Here is a 13,039-nt window from a genome sequence, read left to right as displayed (position 1 = left end):
CCCTATCCCATTCCCCCATTGTTTGCCATTGAGAAAGCCTTCTTGTTCTCTCTTGGTTACTGATTAAGTCAGAGAAGCTGAAGCACCCTTTCTTTTCCCAAGTAACATCTGAACACTTGAGGAACCCTGACTTTAGGAAACCACAATCTTTAAAAGTGAGCTGTTGGCAATTCTGCCCAACCTTTGCCCTAGGAAGAGATATTATTCTGAACAGCAAACAAATCTGCCCTTTGTTGTCTACCCCAGAGGGAGAGACAATTTCTACCTTCCAAGCAGTTTACCATACAAATGTCCTTATAATTCAGAAGGAAAGCTGATACAAGATATGCAAAATATGACTCATGGATAATGATCTTCCTACTACATATATGCATATAGTATGTGCACTCTTCACACTAATAAAAGTAAATTTTTGCATAAACTGAATTTATTTTTATATATTAGTGAAATGCATTTTTTAAATATATTTTTATTTTTATATTAGTTTCAGGCATACAACATAGTGATTAGACATTTATATAACTTAGAAAGGGATCACCCTGATAAGTCTAGTACTAATCTGACACCATACATAGTTATTACATTATTGACTACATTTTCAATGCTGTACTTTCTAAAATGGACATCTTCCCTTGTCAGTATGCCTCATTCTTTTCAACAGCTGTATAGTATCTGTTACAGAATATTTGTGTGTGTGTGTGTGTCCCACAAAAATTCCTATGTTGAAGCCCCAATCCACGATGTTATATTTATAGGTGGGGTCTTTGGGAGGTATGGTATTGTGGCTTATAAGAAAAATATATATTTGGTCATTCATCGCATATATTTAGTCTTCCTCCATGGTTCTTGGCTCACAGCTCTCAACCCCTTTGGATTTCCTAAGTGTTGAGAGTGAAAAAGATGTCTTTTATGTTAATGAGATAACATTTGGAAAGCTCCTAAGAATGGGGCTGGTTGCCAGTGGAGCCAACCTGTGACTAGAGAGTTGGAAATTTCAGTGTCAACCCCCAACCTCCAGGACCTGGAGAGGGGCTAAAGATTGAATTCAGTCACCAATGGTCAATGATTAATCAATCATGATTATGTGATGAGGTGGTTGGGAGAGCTTCCCAATTAGTGAACACATGGGGATGCTTCATGTCCTTTTCCACATATCTTGCCCTGTGTCTCTTCCGTATGCTTGTTCCTGAGTTTTATTCTTTTATAATAAACCTGGAATCTAGTGAGTAAATGGGTTTACTGAGTTCTGTGAATTGTTCTAGCAAATTAATCGAACCCAAGGAAGGGGACATGAGGACCTCTTTCTATAGTCAGCTGGTCAAAAGCACAGGCAACCTGGGCCTTCCCTTGGCATCTAAAGTGGGAAAGGTGGGGAGTCATGTAGGACTGAGCCCTTAAACTGTGGAATCTGATGCTATATCTAGGTAAATAGTGTCAGAATTGAACTGAACTTTCAGACACCCTGTTGGTATTTGAGAATTGCTTGTGCTGTGGGAGAAACTACTCCTCCTCCCTCCCTTCACATACACATTGGAATTGGATCCAGGAACCCAGAAAGGGGTAAATCAGTTTCAATGAAGTCATGAGGGTGGAGTTCCTGTGGTGGGATTAGTGCCTTTATAATAGGAGGAAGAGACATCACAGAGTGCTCTCTCTGCTATGTGATCATACAGCAATAATCAAGCCAGGAAGAGGGTCATCACCAAAAACAGAATCTCCAAGCACTTTGATCTTGGACTTCTCTGCCTCTAGAACTGTGAGAAATAAATATCTGTTGTTTAAACCACCCAATGTATGGTATTTTGTTATAGCACCTGAAATAACTAAGACAATATTCCACAGTATTGGTATACCATAATTCATTAATAATTCTAGATTATTTCCCTATTATTGTCTTTTTAATTTTTTCTAATATGTTGCTTTTACAAAAAAAAATGCTAGAGCAAACATTCTTCCTACATATATTTTTGTAAATATGTTTAAATATTTCTATAGAAAACATTAATAGAAATAGAATTACTTGATCAAAATATGTACATTGACAAATCTGGAGGAAAGATACAAGTTGCCTAAGTCAACTTATATTTCCCCAATAGTTTGAGACTTCCCAGAGCCTGTTTTCCTAACAGAGCTAACATACTATGCCCCGACTGAGGATGAACCTATGGAAAGATATGACTTAAAATTAGCATCTTATAGTACTTTTGAGTTTCATGTAATTTTGCCTTCTCTATCAAATATATCCCTATGTAAATGCTGGGAGCTGGCTCTTATTAGTTCTATTTTAAACAAAGTGAGGCACTTCAATAAACGAGGAGTCTATGGAAAAGAGACATGTAATCATAACCTCTGGTGCTAATTTCTTATATTTTTGTATGCAGTGCTACTGGTATCCCCTGACACAAATAAGGTGTATGCAGTCCATTGGGTCATACATCGAAAGAAACCCAAGATTATTTCTGGACTTTCATCCTCCAAGGCAACTTCTCTAGATAACTTCACCATATTTTTCAAATTAGAGTTTCATAGTAATGGTCTTGCAACTAGGACATACTGAGCTCGAAGTCAACTAAAATACCAGATTTTTGTTTATTTATTCATTTGTTGCTTCTACTTGGCTAGGATTTTCCAACCTGTTTATACATGCAGTGGATTTTTTAAAATCCTGAGTTAAGAAATTCATATGTATTCTCACAAGATATGAATGCATCACCTTGCTAATTTCAGCTAATGTATTCACTTGTCAAGGTCTTCTTGACACATGATTCTGTCATTTAGCATATTAGCCAATTCTTTCATTTCTGGATCATCCATGCATTTAACAAACATATATCCTTCTTGTGAATTCATTCAACTTATCTATTATAATGTAGAACAGGATACATCCAAATCCAACCACATGTCTGTGCCACCAGCACTGTCTTGGAAGGTGGACAACATTCTCTTTTTCTGTCTTATCTTTCATCAGAAGAGCCATGGCCCCAAATTGAAATGAGTCTGATGTCACTAGCCACTAGCCTAGCCATGAGATATATAAGATGATTGTGGCAGAAAGAAATGTTAATGGAAGGAATGAAGCTGCTACTTTTCACTCAAATCTGTATTTAAAATGGCCTGATGGGAAAGATAGAGAAGGACCGCATATAAATTGAATTAAATTCTTTTTTGCTCTTTTTTTTTATATTTTTGGTTTTTCAATTACAGTTGTCCCCTCTTCTCCCCATTTCTCTACCCCACCCAACCCAACCCCTCTCATGCAATCATATCCCTCCCCGTTGTCCATGTCCATGAGTCATTTATATATGTTCTTTGAATAAACCCTTCCCTTACTTATCCCCCTTCTCTCCCTCCCCCCCCCCATTGACTACTATTCTGCTCTTTGTTCTACTTAGTTCTTTTGTTTGTGTTGTTCTTTAGTTTCCTGTATTAGGTGATATCATATGGTATTTTCTTTCTTTGCCTGGCTTATTTCACTAAGCAAAATTCTTTCTAGTTCCATCCATGTTGTTGCAAATGGCAGGAGTTCCTTCTTTCTTTCTGCTACATAGTATTCCATTGTGTAAATGTACCACAGTTTTTTGATCCACTCATCTACAGATGGGCCCTTAGGTTGTTTCCAGCACTTAGCTATTGTAAACAGGGCTGCAATGAACATAGGGGTGCAAAAGTTCTTTTGAATTGGTGTTTTAAGATTCTTCGGGTATAATTCTAGTAGTGGAATCGCTGGTTCAAAAGGCAGTTCCATTTTTAGTTTTTTGAGGTAATTCCATACTGTTTTCCATAGTGGCTGCACCAGTCTGCATTCCCACCAACAGTGCAGTAGGGTTCCCTTTTCTCCACATCCTCACCAGCACTTGTTGTTTGTTGATTTGTTGATGATGGCCATTCTGACTGGTGTAAAATGGTATCTCATTGTGGTTTTTATTTGCATCTCCCTGATGGCCAATGATGTTGAGCATTTTTTCCTGTGCCTATGGACCTTCTGTATGTCCTCTTCGGAGAAGTGTTTGTTCAGGTTCTTTGCCCATTTTTTAATTGGGTTGCTTGTTTTCTTGATGTTGAGTCGTATAAGCTCTTTATATATTTTGGAAATCAGTCCCCTGTCTGTGATGTCATTGGCAAATATGTTTTCCCATATGGTTGGTTTCCTTTTCATCTTGCTGATGTTTTCTTTTGCTGAGCAGAAACTCTTTAGTTTGATGTAATCCAACTTATTTATTTTTTCCTTTATTTCTCTTGCTTTAGGAGATGTACCTGTGAAGAAATTGTTACGTGCGATATCTGATATTTTCTTGCCTATGTTTTCCTCTAGGACTTTTATGGTGTCTCGGCTTACATTTAAGTTTTTGATCCATCTTGAGTTTACTCTCGTGTGTGGTGTAAGTTGGTGGTCTAGTTTCATTTTTTGCAGGTCCCTATCCAGTTCTCCCAGCACCATTTGTTAAAGAGGCTCTTCTCACTCCATTTTATGTTCCTACCTCCTTTATCAAATATTAGTTGACCATAGAGGCCTGGGTTTATTTCTGGACTCTCTATTCTGTTCCACTGATCTATATGTCTGTTCTTATGCCAGTACCAGACTGTTTTGATTACAGCGGCTTTGTAGTATTGTTTGATATCTGATGTTGTGATTCCTCCTGCTGTGTTCTTCTGTCTCAAGATTGCTTTGTGTATTTGGGGTCTTTTTTGGTTCCATATGAATTTATGGAGTATTTGTTCTAGGTCTGTGAAATATGTCATTGTTATTTTAATAGGGATTGCATTGAATCTATAAATTGCTTTGGGTAGTATGGCCATTTTAATGATGTTGATTCTTCCCATCCAAGAACATGGTATTTGCTTCCATTTATTTGTATCTTCCTTAATTTCTTTCTTCAATGTTGCATAATTTTCAGTGTACAGATCTTTTATCTCTTTGGTTAAGTTTACTCCTAGGTACTTTATTTTTCTTGTTGCTATAGTAAATGGGATTTTCTTTTTTTGTCTCTGTCTCTGATATTTTATTGTTGGTATACAGAAATGCCTTAGATTTCTGTATATTTATTTTGTACCCTGCGATTTTGCCAAATACTTATTATATTGAGTAGTCTTTTAGTGGAGTTTATAGGATTTTCTAGGTATACTATCATGTCATCTGCATATAATGAAACTTTTACTTCCTCTTTCCCAATTTAGATGCCTTTTGTTTCTTTTTCCTGTCTGATTGCTGTGGCTAGGACTTCCAACACTATGTTGAATAGGAGTGCAGAGAGTGGACAAACTTGTCTAGTTCCTGAATTCAGGGGGAATGCTTTTAGTTTTTGTCCATCGAGTATGATGTTGGCTTCAGGCTTCTCATATATAGCCTTAATTATGTTAAGGTATGCTCCCTCTATTCTCATTTTGCTGAGTGTTTTCATCATAAATGGGTATTGTACTTTATCAAATGCTTTTTCTGCATCTATTGATATGATCGTGTGATTTTTGTCTTTCATTTTGTTTATGTGCTGTATTATATTTATTGATTTGTGAATATTAAACCATCCTTGCATCCCTGGAATGAAGTCCACTTGATCGTGATGTATGATCTTTTTGATGTATTGCTGGATCCTGTTTGCCCAAATTTTATTGAGGATTTTAGCATCTATGTTCATCAGTGATATTGGCCTGTAGTTTTCTTTCTTTGTTGTGTCTTGACCTGGTTTGGGGATTAGGATAATACTGGCTTCATAGAAAGAGTTTGGGATTTTCCCCTCTTCTTGGATTTTTCGGAACAGTTTGAGGAGGATAGGAGTTAGTTCTTCCCTAAAGGTTTTGTAGAATTCACCTGTGAAGCCATCCGGTCCAGGGCTTTTGTGTGCAGGGAGATTTTTGATTACTGTTTCAATTTCCTTCTTTGTTATTGGTCTGTTGAGACTTTCCACTTCTTCTTGATTCAGTTTTGGAAGGTTGTATGTTTCTAGAAATTTGTCCATTTGTTCTAGATTGTCAAATTTCTTGCCATACAGTTGTCTGTAGTAATTTCTAACTATCATTTGTATTTCTGTGGTATCAGTCGTGATTTCTCCTCTTTCATTTCTGATTTTGTTTATTTGGGTCTTCTCTCTTTTTTTCTTGATGAGCCTGGCTAGAGGCTTGTCGATTTTGTTTATTTTTTCGAAGAACCAGCTCCAAGTTTTATTGATCCTTTGGATTGTTTGTTTAGTCTCTATGTCATTTAGTTCTGCTCTGATCTTGATGATTTCCTTCCTTCTTCTTGCTCTAGGCTTTCTTTGTTGTTGTTTTTCTAGTTCTTGTAGCTTTATGGTTAGGTTTTTTATTTGAGATTCTTCTATCCTTTTCAGATATGCCTGTATTGCTATGAACTTCCCTCTCAGGACTGCTTTTGCTGTGTCCCACAGGTTTTGGGCTGTTGTGTGCTCATTATCATTAGTTTCTAGAAATTTCTTGATTTCTTTTTTGATGTCATTGTTAATCCATTCATTATTTAATAGCATGTTATTCAATCTCCATGAGTTTGGGTGTCTTTGATTTTTTTCTCTGAGGTTGATTTCTAGTTTCAAGGCATTGTGATCTGAAAAGATGCCTGATATGATTTCAATTTTCTTGAATTTGTTGAGGCTTATTTTGTGTCCTATCATGTGGTCTATCTTTGAAAATGTCCTATGTGCATTTGCAAAGAAAGTATATTTTGCTTCTTTGGGGTGGAAAGTTCTATATATATATCAGTTAAGTCCATGTGGTTTAGTGTGTTGTTCAATTCCTGTATATCCTTGGTGTTCTTTGCTTTGATGATCTGTCTATTGTTGATAATGGAGTGTTGAAGTCCCCTACTATGAGTGTGTTGTTGTTGATATCCTTCTTGTGGTCTTCAATATTTCCTTTATGTATTTGGGTGCTCCTATGTTGGGTACATATATGTTTATCAATGTCAAATCTTCTTGATGGATTGTTCCTTTAAGTATTATGAAATGTCCTTCTTTGTCTCTTTTTATTCCCCTTGCTTTGAAATCCGTTTTGTCTGATATGAGGACTGCTACCCCGGTTTTTATTTTCCGGTCCATTTGCTTGGAATATTTTTTTATATCCATTTACTTTCAGTCTGTGTAAATCTTTTGTTTTGAGGTGTGTTTCTTGTAGACAGCAAATATGTGGGTCTTGTTTTCTTATCCATTCCGTTACCCTATGTCTTTTAATGGGAGCATTTAATCCATTTACATTTAAGGTTATTATTGACGTGTATTTATTCATTGCCCTTTGTACCTCTGTTCTTCTCCTCTCTTGTTCTTTTCTTCTTTTTTTATTAGAACACACCCTTTAGCATCTCTTGCAATGCTGGTTTGGTGGAGATGTATTCATTCAGTCTTCCTTTGTCTGAGAAACTCCTTATTTCACCTTCTATTTTGAATGAGAGCCTTGCTGGGTAGAGTATTCTTGGTTGTAGGCCTTTGTTTTTCATTGCTTGAAATATTTTTGACCATTCCCTTCTGGCTTGTAATGTTTCTGTTGAGAAATCGGTCGATAGCCTTATCGGAGCTCCCTTGTATGTTATTTGCTGTTTTTCTCTTGCTGCCTTTAGGATTCTCTCTTTGTCTTGAAATGTTGCCATTTTAATTATGATATGCCTTGGAGTGGGTTTTTGGGGGATCCTCTTCATTGGAACTCTCTGTGCTTCCTGAATTTGTATCACTTTTTCTCTCGTCAGGTTCGGAAAATTTTCTGTTATTATTTCTCCTATCAGTTTTTCGATTCCATGCTCCTTTTCTTCCCCTTCTCTAATTCCGATGATCCTGATATTATATCCTCTCATGCTATCCTGTAATTCCCTTACATCTTTTTCATATTTTTTTAAATTTTTTTCATTTTGCTGTATTGTCTGGGAGTTTTTCTCTACATTATCTTCTAACTTCTAATCTGATCCTCTGCTTCATTTAGTCTGCTTTTGACTGATTCTACTGTGTTTTTCAGTTCAGAGATTGAATTCTTTAATTCTTCCTGGTTCTTGTTAACAGTTTCTATGTCTTTTTTTATGCTGGTATAGTTCTCTGCAAGTTCTCTGCATGTTCCCTGTAATTTTCTTGGAGCTGCTGGTAACTTCCTTGGAGGTTGTCATAGTTGTTTTTAAGGATGTCGAGTATATTCAGCTTCTTTACCACCATTGTTTTGAATTCCATGTCTGACATTTGGGCTATGTCTATTTCATCTATCTCTCTTTCTGAGGATTCCTCTTTTCTTTTCATTGAGGGGTTATTTTTGCATCTTACCATGTTGGATTCTTCTTGTTTTTATTTATTTATTTATTTGTTTGTTTTTTTGGGGGGGGATGGTCTGCTTTGACTTCCCTCCTTTGTGGTATGAGATTTTTTATGGGAGATCTGGGGGTTTCAGTGGTGCAGTCTCTTTGATCTCCTGAGCCTGATGTTCTTGAGTTACCCTTTATGTCGTTTGTTTATGCTGTCTGGTTATATTTCAGATGTTCTTTGGTAGGATCTTCCTTCTGGCTAGTTGGTTGGGAGTCACTCTATCCACTTTGTCTTGAGTCCTTTTGTGGAGATGCTGTGAAAAACATAAACACACAGCCCAGGCAGGAGACCCACACCCTCAAAAAAATCCTCCACCCTCTATCCCACTATCGTCTGCCAACGAGCCCGTATTAATATAAATGTAAAGAGATTAGAGCTTTTATACTATAAGAAGAATAGATAAGAGTTGTTTTTAGGGAGGAAAAATATAATTTTTGGTAGAGGGGGTGATGGATTAATAATAGTTGAGACTATGCAAGCCAGTAGGTAATATTTACATTGTATGTTAATAAAAATAGAAGAAAAGGATGGAAAATGCATAATATAGTAAGAAAGTGGGATTGTATTGTATTGGGTTTATATAGTAATTATATTCTGTTACTTAGAGTGATAGGGGGGCTAAACTAGACACAGAAACAAATAAACAACGATTGAAGAGGAAGGATGAGAAGGAGAGGTTATACGCAACACGTTAGAGATAAAGTTTGTTTTTCTTTTGGAAGGAAAAAAAAACAACAAAAAAGAGGAAAGAAAGAAAGAAGAAAGAAAAGAAAAAGAAAAAAATTAAAAAAATTAAAAAAAATAAAATCCCAAGAAAAAAGAAGAAAGAAAGAAAGAAAAAAGAAAAGAAAGAATAAAGAAGAAAGAAAGAAAGAAGAAAGAGAGAAAAAATGGGGAAAATAAAAGGGATTTTTGTACTCCGTTATAGCCTTGGTGTGTCGCCTTCTTTTTCTGCGTCTGCAGCTGGTCTAGTGTGGCGGTTCAGAGGTTCTTATTTCTTGCAGCACTGGTGTGCGCCCACGGTTGCCGCAATGGTGTGCGCCCGCGGTTGCCGCAATGGTGTGCGCCCGCGGTTGCCGGCACGGCGCGTTCCCTTGCTGCCCGCTGGAGCCAGCCGAGGTGTCCTCACGCACGCGTCCCTGCATGTGCAGGTGGCCTGATAGCTTGCCCCGTGATTGGAGCCTATTGTCCCCGGGCTGAGGTGTTTTCGCACTCCTGAATTAAATTCTTATAAAATGAGATGCCTTTACTTTTTCTTCTGAGCATCAGTGTAATGGAGAATTTAAAATGCCCATTCTCTTCCTAGATTTGCAGAAAGTGGTGCATTTTTCATATTCACTTGGCAGGTTTATTGATTAATATTGTTTCTTTTTTTCAAAGAGGTCATCTACTTGCTGAATTACATTTTTTTATCATTTTGGCAATTATGTTTTCTTTTTAATTGAAATAAAATTCATACAACATAAAATTCCCCATTTTAACCATTTAAAACATAAAGTTCAGTGGTTTTTATTATAGTCACAATGTAGTGCAATCATCACCATAAATAATTCAAAAACATTTTCCTTACCCCAAACATAAATGCTGTACCCATTAAGCAGTCACTCCATTACCTCTTCCCTGGTAACCACTAATTTACTTTCTGTCTCTATGGACATGTCACATAAATGGATTTACAGCAGTACCCGCTTCTCCATGGTTTTGATTTCTGCTGTTTCCGTTGACCATGGTCCAAAATATTAAATGGAAAATTCCAAAAATAAACGGTTCATAAGTTTTAAGTTCGCATTCTGAGTAGCATGATGAAATTTCACACTGTTCCATTCCATCCTGCCCAAGATGTGAATCATCTTTTTGTTTAGTGTATCCACACAATACATACAGTAAATGAGATATTTTGAGAAAGAGACCACATTCCCAAAACTTTTATTATATATATTCTTGTAATTGTTTTATTTTGTTATTGTTGTTAATCTCTTACTATGTCTAATTTATAAATGAAACTTTATCACAGGCATGTACGTATAGGAAAAAACAGAATATATCGGGTACTCTGAAGTTTCAGGAATCCACTGGGTTTCTTGGAACTTATTCCTTGTAGATAAGAGGGGATTACTGTATGAAATATGTGGCCTTTGGAATCTGGCTTTTTACTTAGCATACATTTTTGGCTATTATGAATAATGTTGCTGTGAACATTTACATCTAACTTTTCAAGTGAATGTGTGTTTTAAATTCTCTTGGGCATATACATAGAAGTACAATTACTGGGTCATAACGAGAACTTTGTTAACAAAATTTAAGGAACTGATAAATGTTTTCTACAGGGGTTGCACCATTTTACATTCACACTGGCAATGTATGAGGGGTACAGTTTCTCCACATCTTCGCCAATACTTCTTATGTTTTCTTTTGTCATAGTCATTCTGGTAGGTTTGAGGTGGTACATTATCGTGGTTTTGATTTACATTTTCTTAAAAATTAATGATGTCAAGCATCTTTGTCTGTGATTATCAGCCATTTGTTTATCTTCTTTGAAGAAGTGCATATTCATGCATTTTGACCTTTTTTTCAATTGGACTATTTATCTGTCATTGAGGGAAAAGAGGTCTTTATGTATCCTAGATTCTAGGCCCTTATCAAATATATAATCTGCAAATATTTTCACCCATTTTTGGGGTTGTCTTTCAACTTTTTTGTTAATATCTTTTGATTCATAAAGTATTAATTTCATTGAAGTTCTAACTTTTTTTTCCTTTAATCATTTGTGCTTTTGTTATATTTATGTACCTGTTGCTTAACTCATGGTTACCAATATTTACACCAATATTTCTTTCTAAGATTTTTATATTTGCAGCTAGATATAGCTAAATGTATATATTTAGGTTTTGATCCATTTTGCAATAATTTCTGTACACAGTATGAGATAGGAGATCAAATTAATTATTTTGCATGTTGATATCCACTTCTCCCAGAACCATGTGTTAAAATGACTATTCTTTCCTCAATGAATGGTCTTGATACTTTTGTCAAAAATCAATTAACTATAGATGTATGAGTTTTTGCTACGTTTCTACTTCTGTTCCATTAACCTATATGTTCTATCCTTATACCAGTACCATGATGTTACAGTAGCTTTGTAGTAAGCTTTGGAATTAGAACATGTGAGTTCTCCAAGTTTGTTTTGGCTATTCTGTGCCTCTAGCATTTCCACATGAATTTTCAGATCAGCTTGTCCATTTATGCAAAAACCACATTTGTAATTATGATAGTGATTGTATTGATTTTGAAGATCAATTTGGGGAGTTTTCCCACCATAACAAAATTAAAATTTTCAATACATGCACTCAGGGTTCTCTTCCATTTATTTAAGTTCAATGCTTTGTAAATTTCAGTATACAATTCCTGCACTTCTTTGGTTAAACTTAATACTAAGTATTTTATTCTATTTGATGCTATTGTAATTGGAATTGTACTCTTAATTTCATTTTTGGATTGTTCATTTCAAGTGTATAGAAATAAAACAGATACCTGTGGAGTTCTTGAATCCTGCAACTATGCTAAACTCATTTACTAGCTCTAATAGTATTTGCGGATTATTTGGGGCTTCTATATATAAGATCGTGTCATCTGCAAACACAAAAGTTTTACTACTTTCTTTCAAATCTGGATTCATTTTATTTCTTTTGCTTATTTTATTTTTTAATTAATTTTTATTTTATTTTTTCCATTACCATTTAGTCCCCTATACTGCCCTCCCCCCGCAATCACCACATTATTGTCCATGTCCATGAGTCCTTTTTCTTTTGCTCAATCCCTCCACCCCCTAACCCTCCTCCAACCTTTAGCTGTCATCCTGATCTCCATCTATGAGTCTGTCATTATTTTTTCATTATTAATGACATTAATCAATGTCATTAGCTATTTCTGAGAAATGCACTTTGTTCATTAGATTCCACATATGAGTGAAGTCATGTGGTATTTGTCTTTCTTGGACTGGCTTATTTTACTTAGCATAATGCTTTCCAGGTCCATCGATGCTGTCACAAAAGGTAAAACTTCCTTCATTTTTTTTTTACGGCCAAGTAGTATTCCACTGTGTAAATGTCCCATAGTTGTTTTATTCATTCATCTACTGATTGACACTTGGGCTCCTTCCATACCTTGGCAATTGTAAGTAGCTTTGAAATGAACATAGGGGTGCTTATGTTCTTTCAAATTAGTGTTTTGGGTTTCTTCGGATGTATTCCAAGAAGTGTGGTTACTGGGCCAAAAGGAAGATTTATTTTTACTTTTTTGAGGTATCTTCACACTGCTTTCCACAGTGGCTGCACCAGTCTGCATTCCCACCAACAGTGCATGAGGGTTCCCCTTTCTCCACATCCTCACTAGCACTTGTTGTTTGTTGACTTACTGATGATAGCCATTCTGACAATTGTGAAATGATATCTCATTGTGATTTTAATTTGCATTAATCTGATAATTAGTGACATTGTAAAGGTAAACGTCAACAAAATAAAAAGACAGTCCACAGAATGGGAGAACATGTTTACCAATACATCTGATAAGGGGTTAATATCCAATATTTATAAAGAACTTTCAACCCTAACACCAATAAAAACCCCAAACAAACCAATTAATAAATGAGCAAAGAACCTAACTGGATACTTCTCCAAAGGGGACATACAGATGGTCAATAGACATATGAAAAGACGTATTTTATTTATTATTCTTTCCTAATTGCTTTGTCTAGAACT

General features: G+C 35.8%; 1 protein-coding gene across 1 annotated transcript in view; it reads right to left on the bottom strand.

Annotated features, from left to right (window-relative positions):
- The window catches only part of SAMD10 (sterile alpha motif domain containing 10), a 30,183-nt gene extending 20,173 nt beyond the window's left edge, over positions 1–10,010 (bottom strand). Inside the window, 1 exon segment of the mRNA XM_090264118.1 lies at positions 9,968–10,010. Coding sequence (XP_090120244.1) covers positions 9,968–10,010 — 43 coding nt within the window.
- Positions 10,011–13,039: the final 3,029 nt, after the last annotated feature.

The sequence above is a fragment of the Furipterus horrens genome, unplaced genomic scaffold, assembly GCF_987537825.1.
Source record: "Furipterus horrens unplaced genomic scaffold, mFurHor1.1.pri manual_scaffold_17, whole genome shotgun sequence".
Taxonomy (NCBI): domain Eukaryota; kingdom Metazoa; phylum Chordata; class Mammalia; order Chiroptera; family Furipteridae; genus Furipterus; species Furipterus horrens.
Note: the sequence above shows the minus strand (reverse complement) of the source record. Positions and strands in the feature narration are given on the sequence as shown.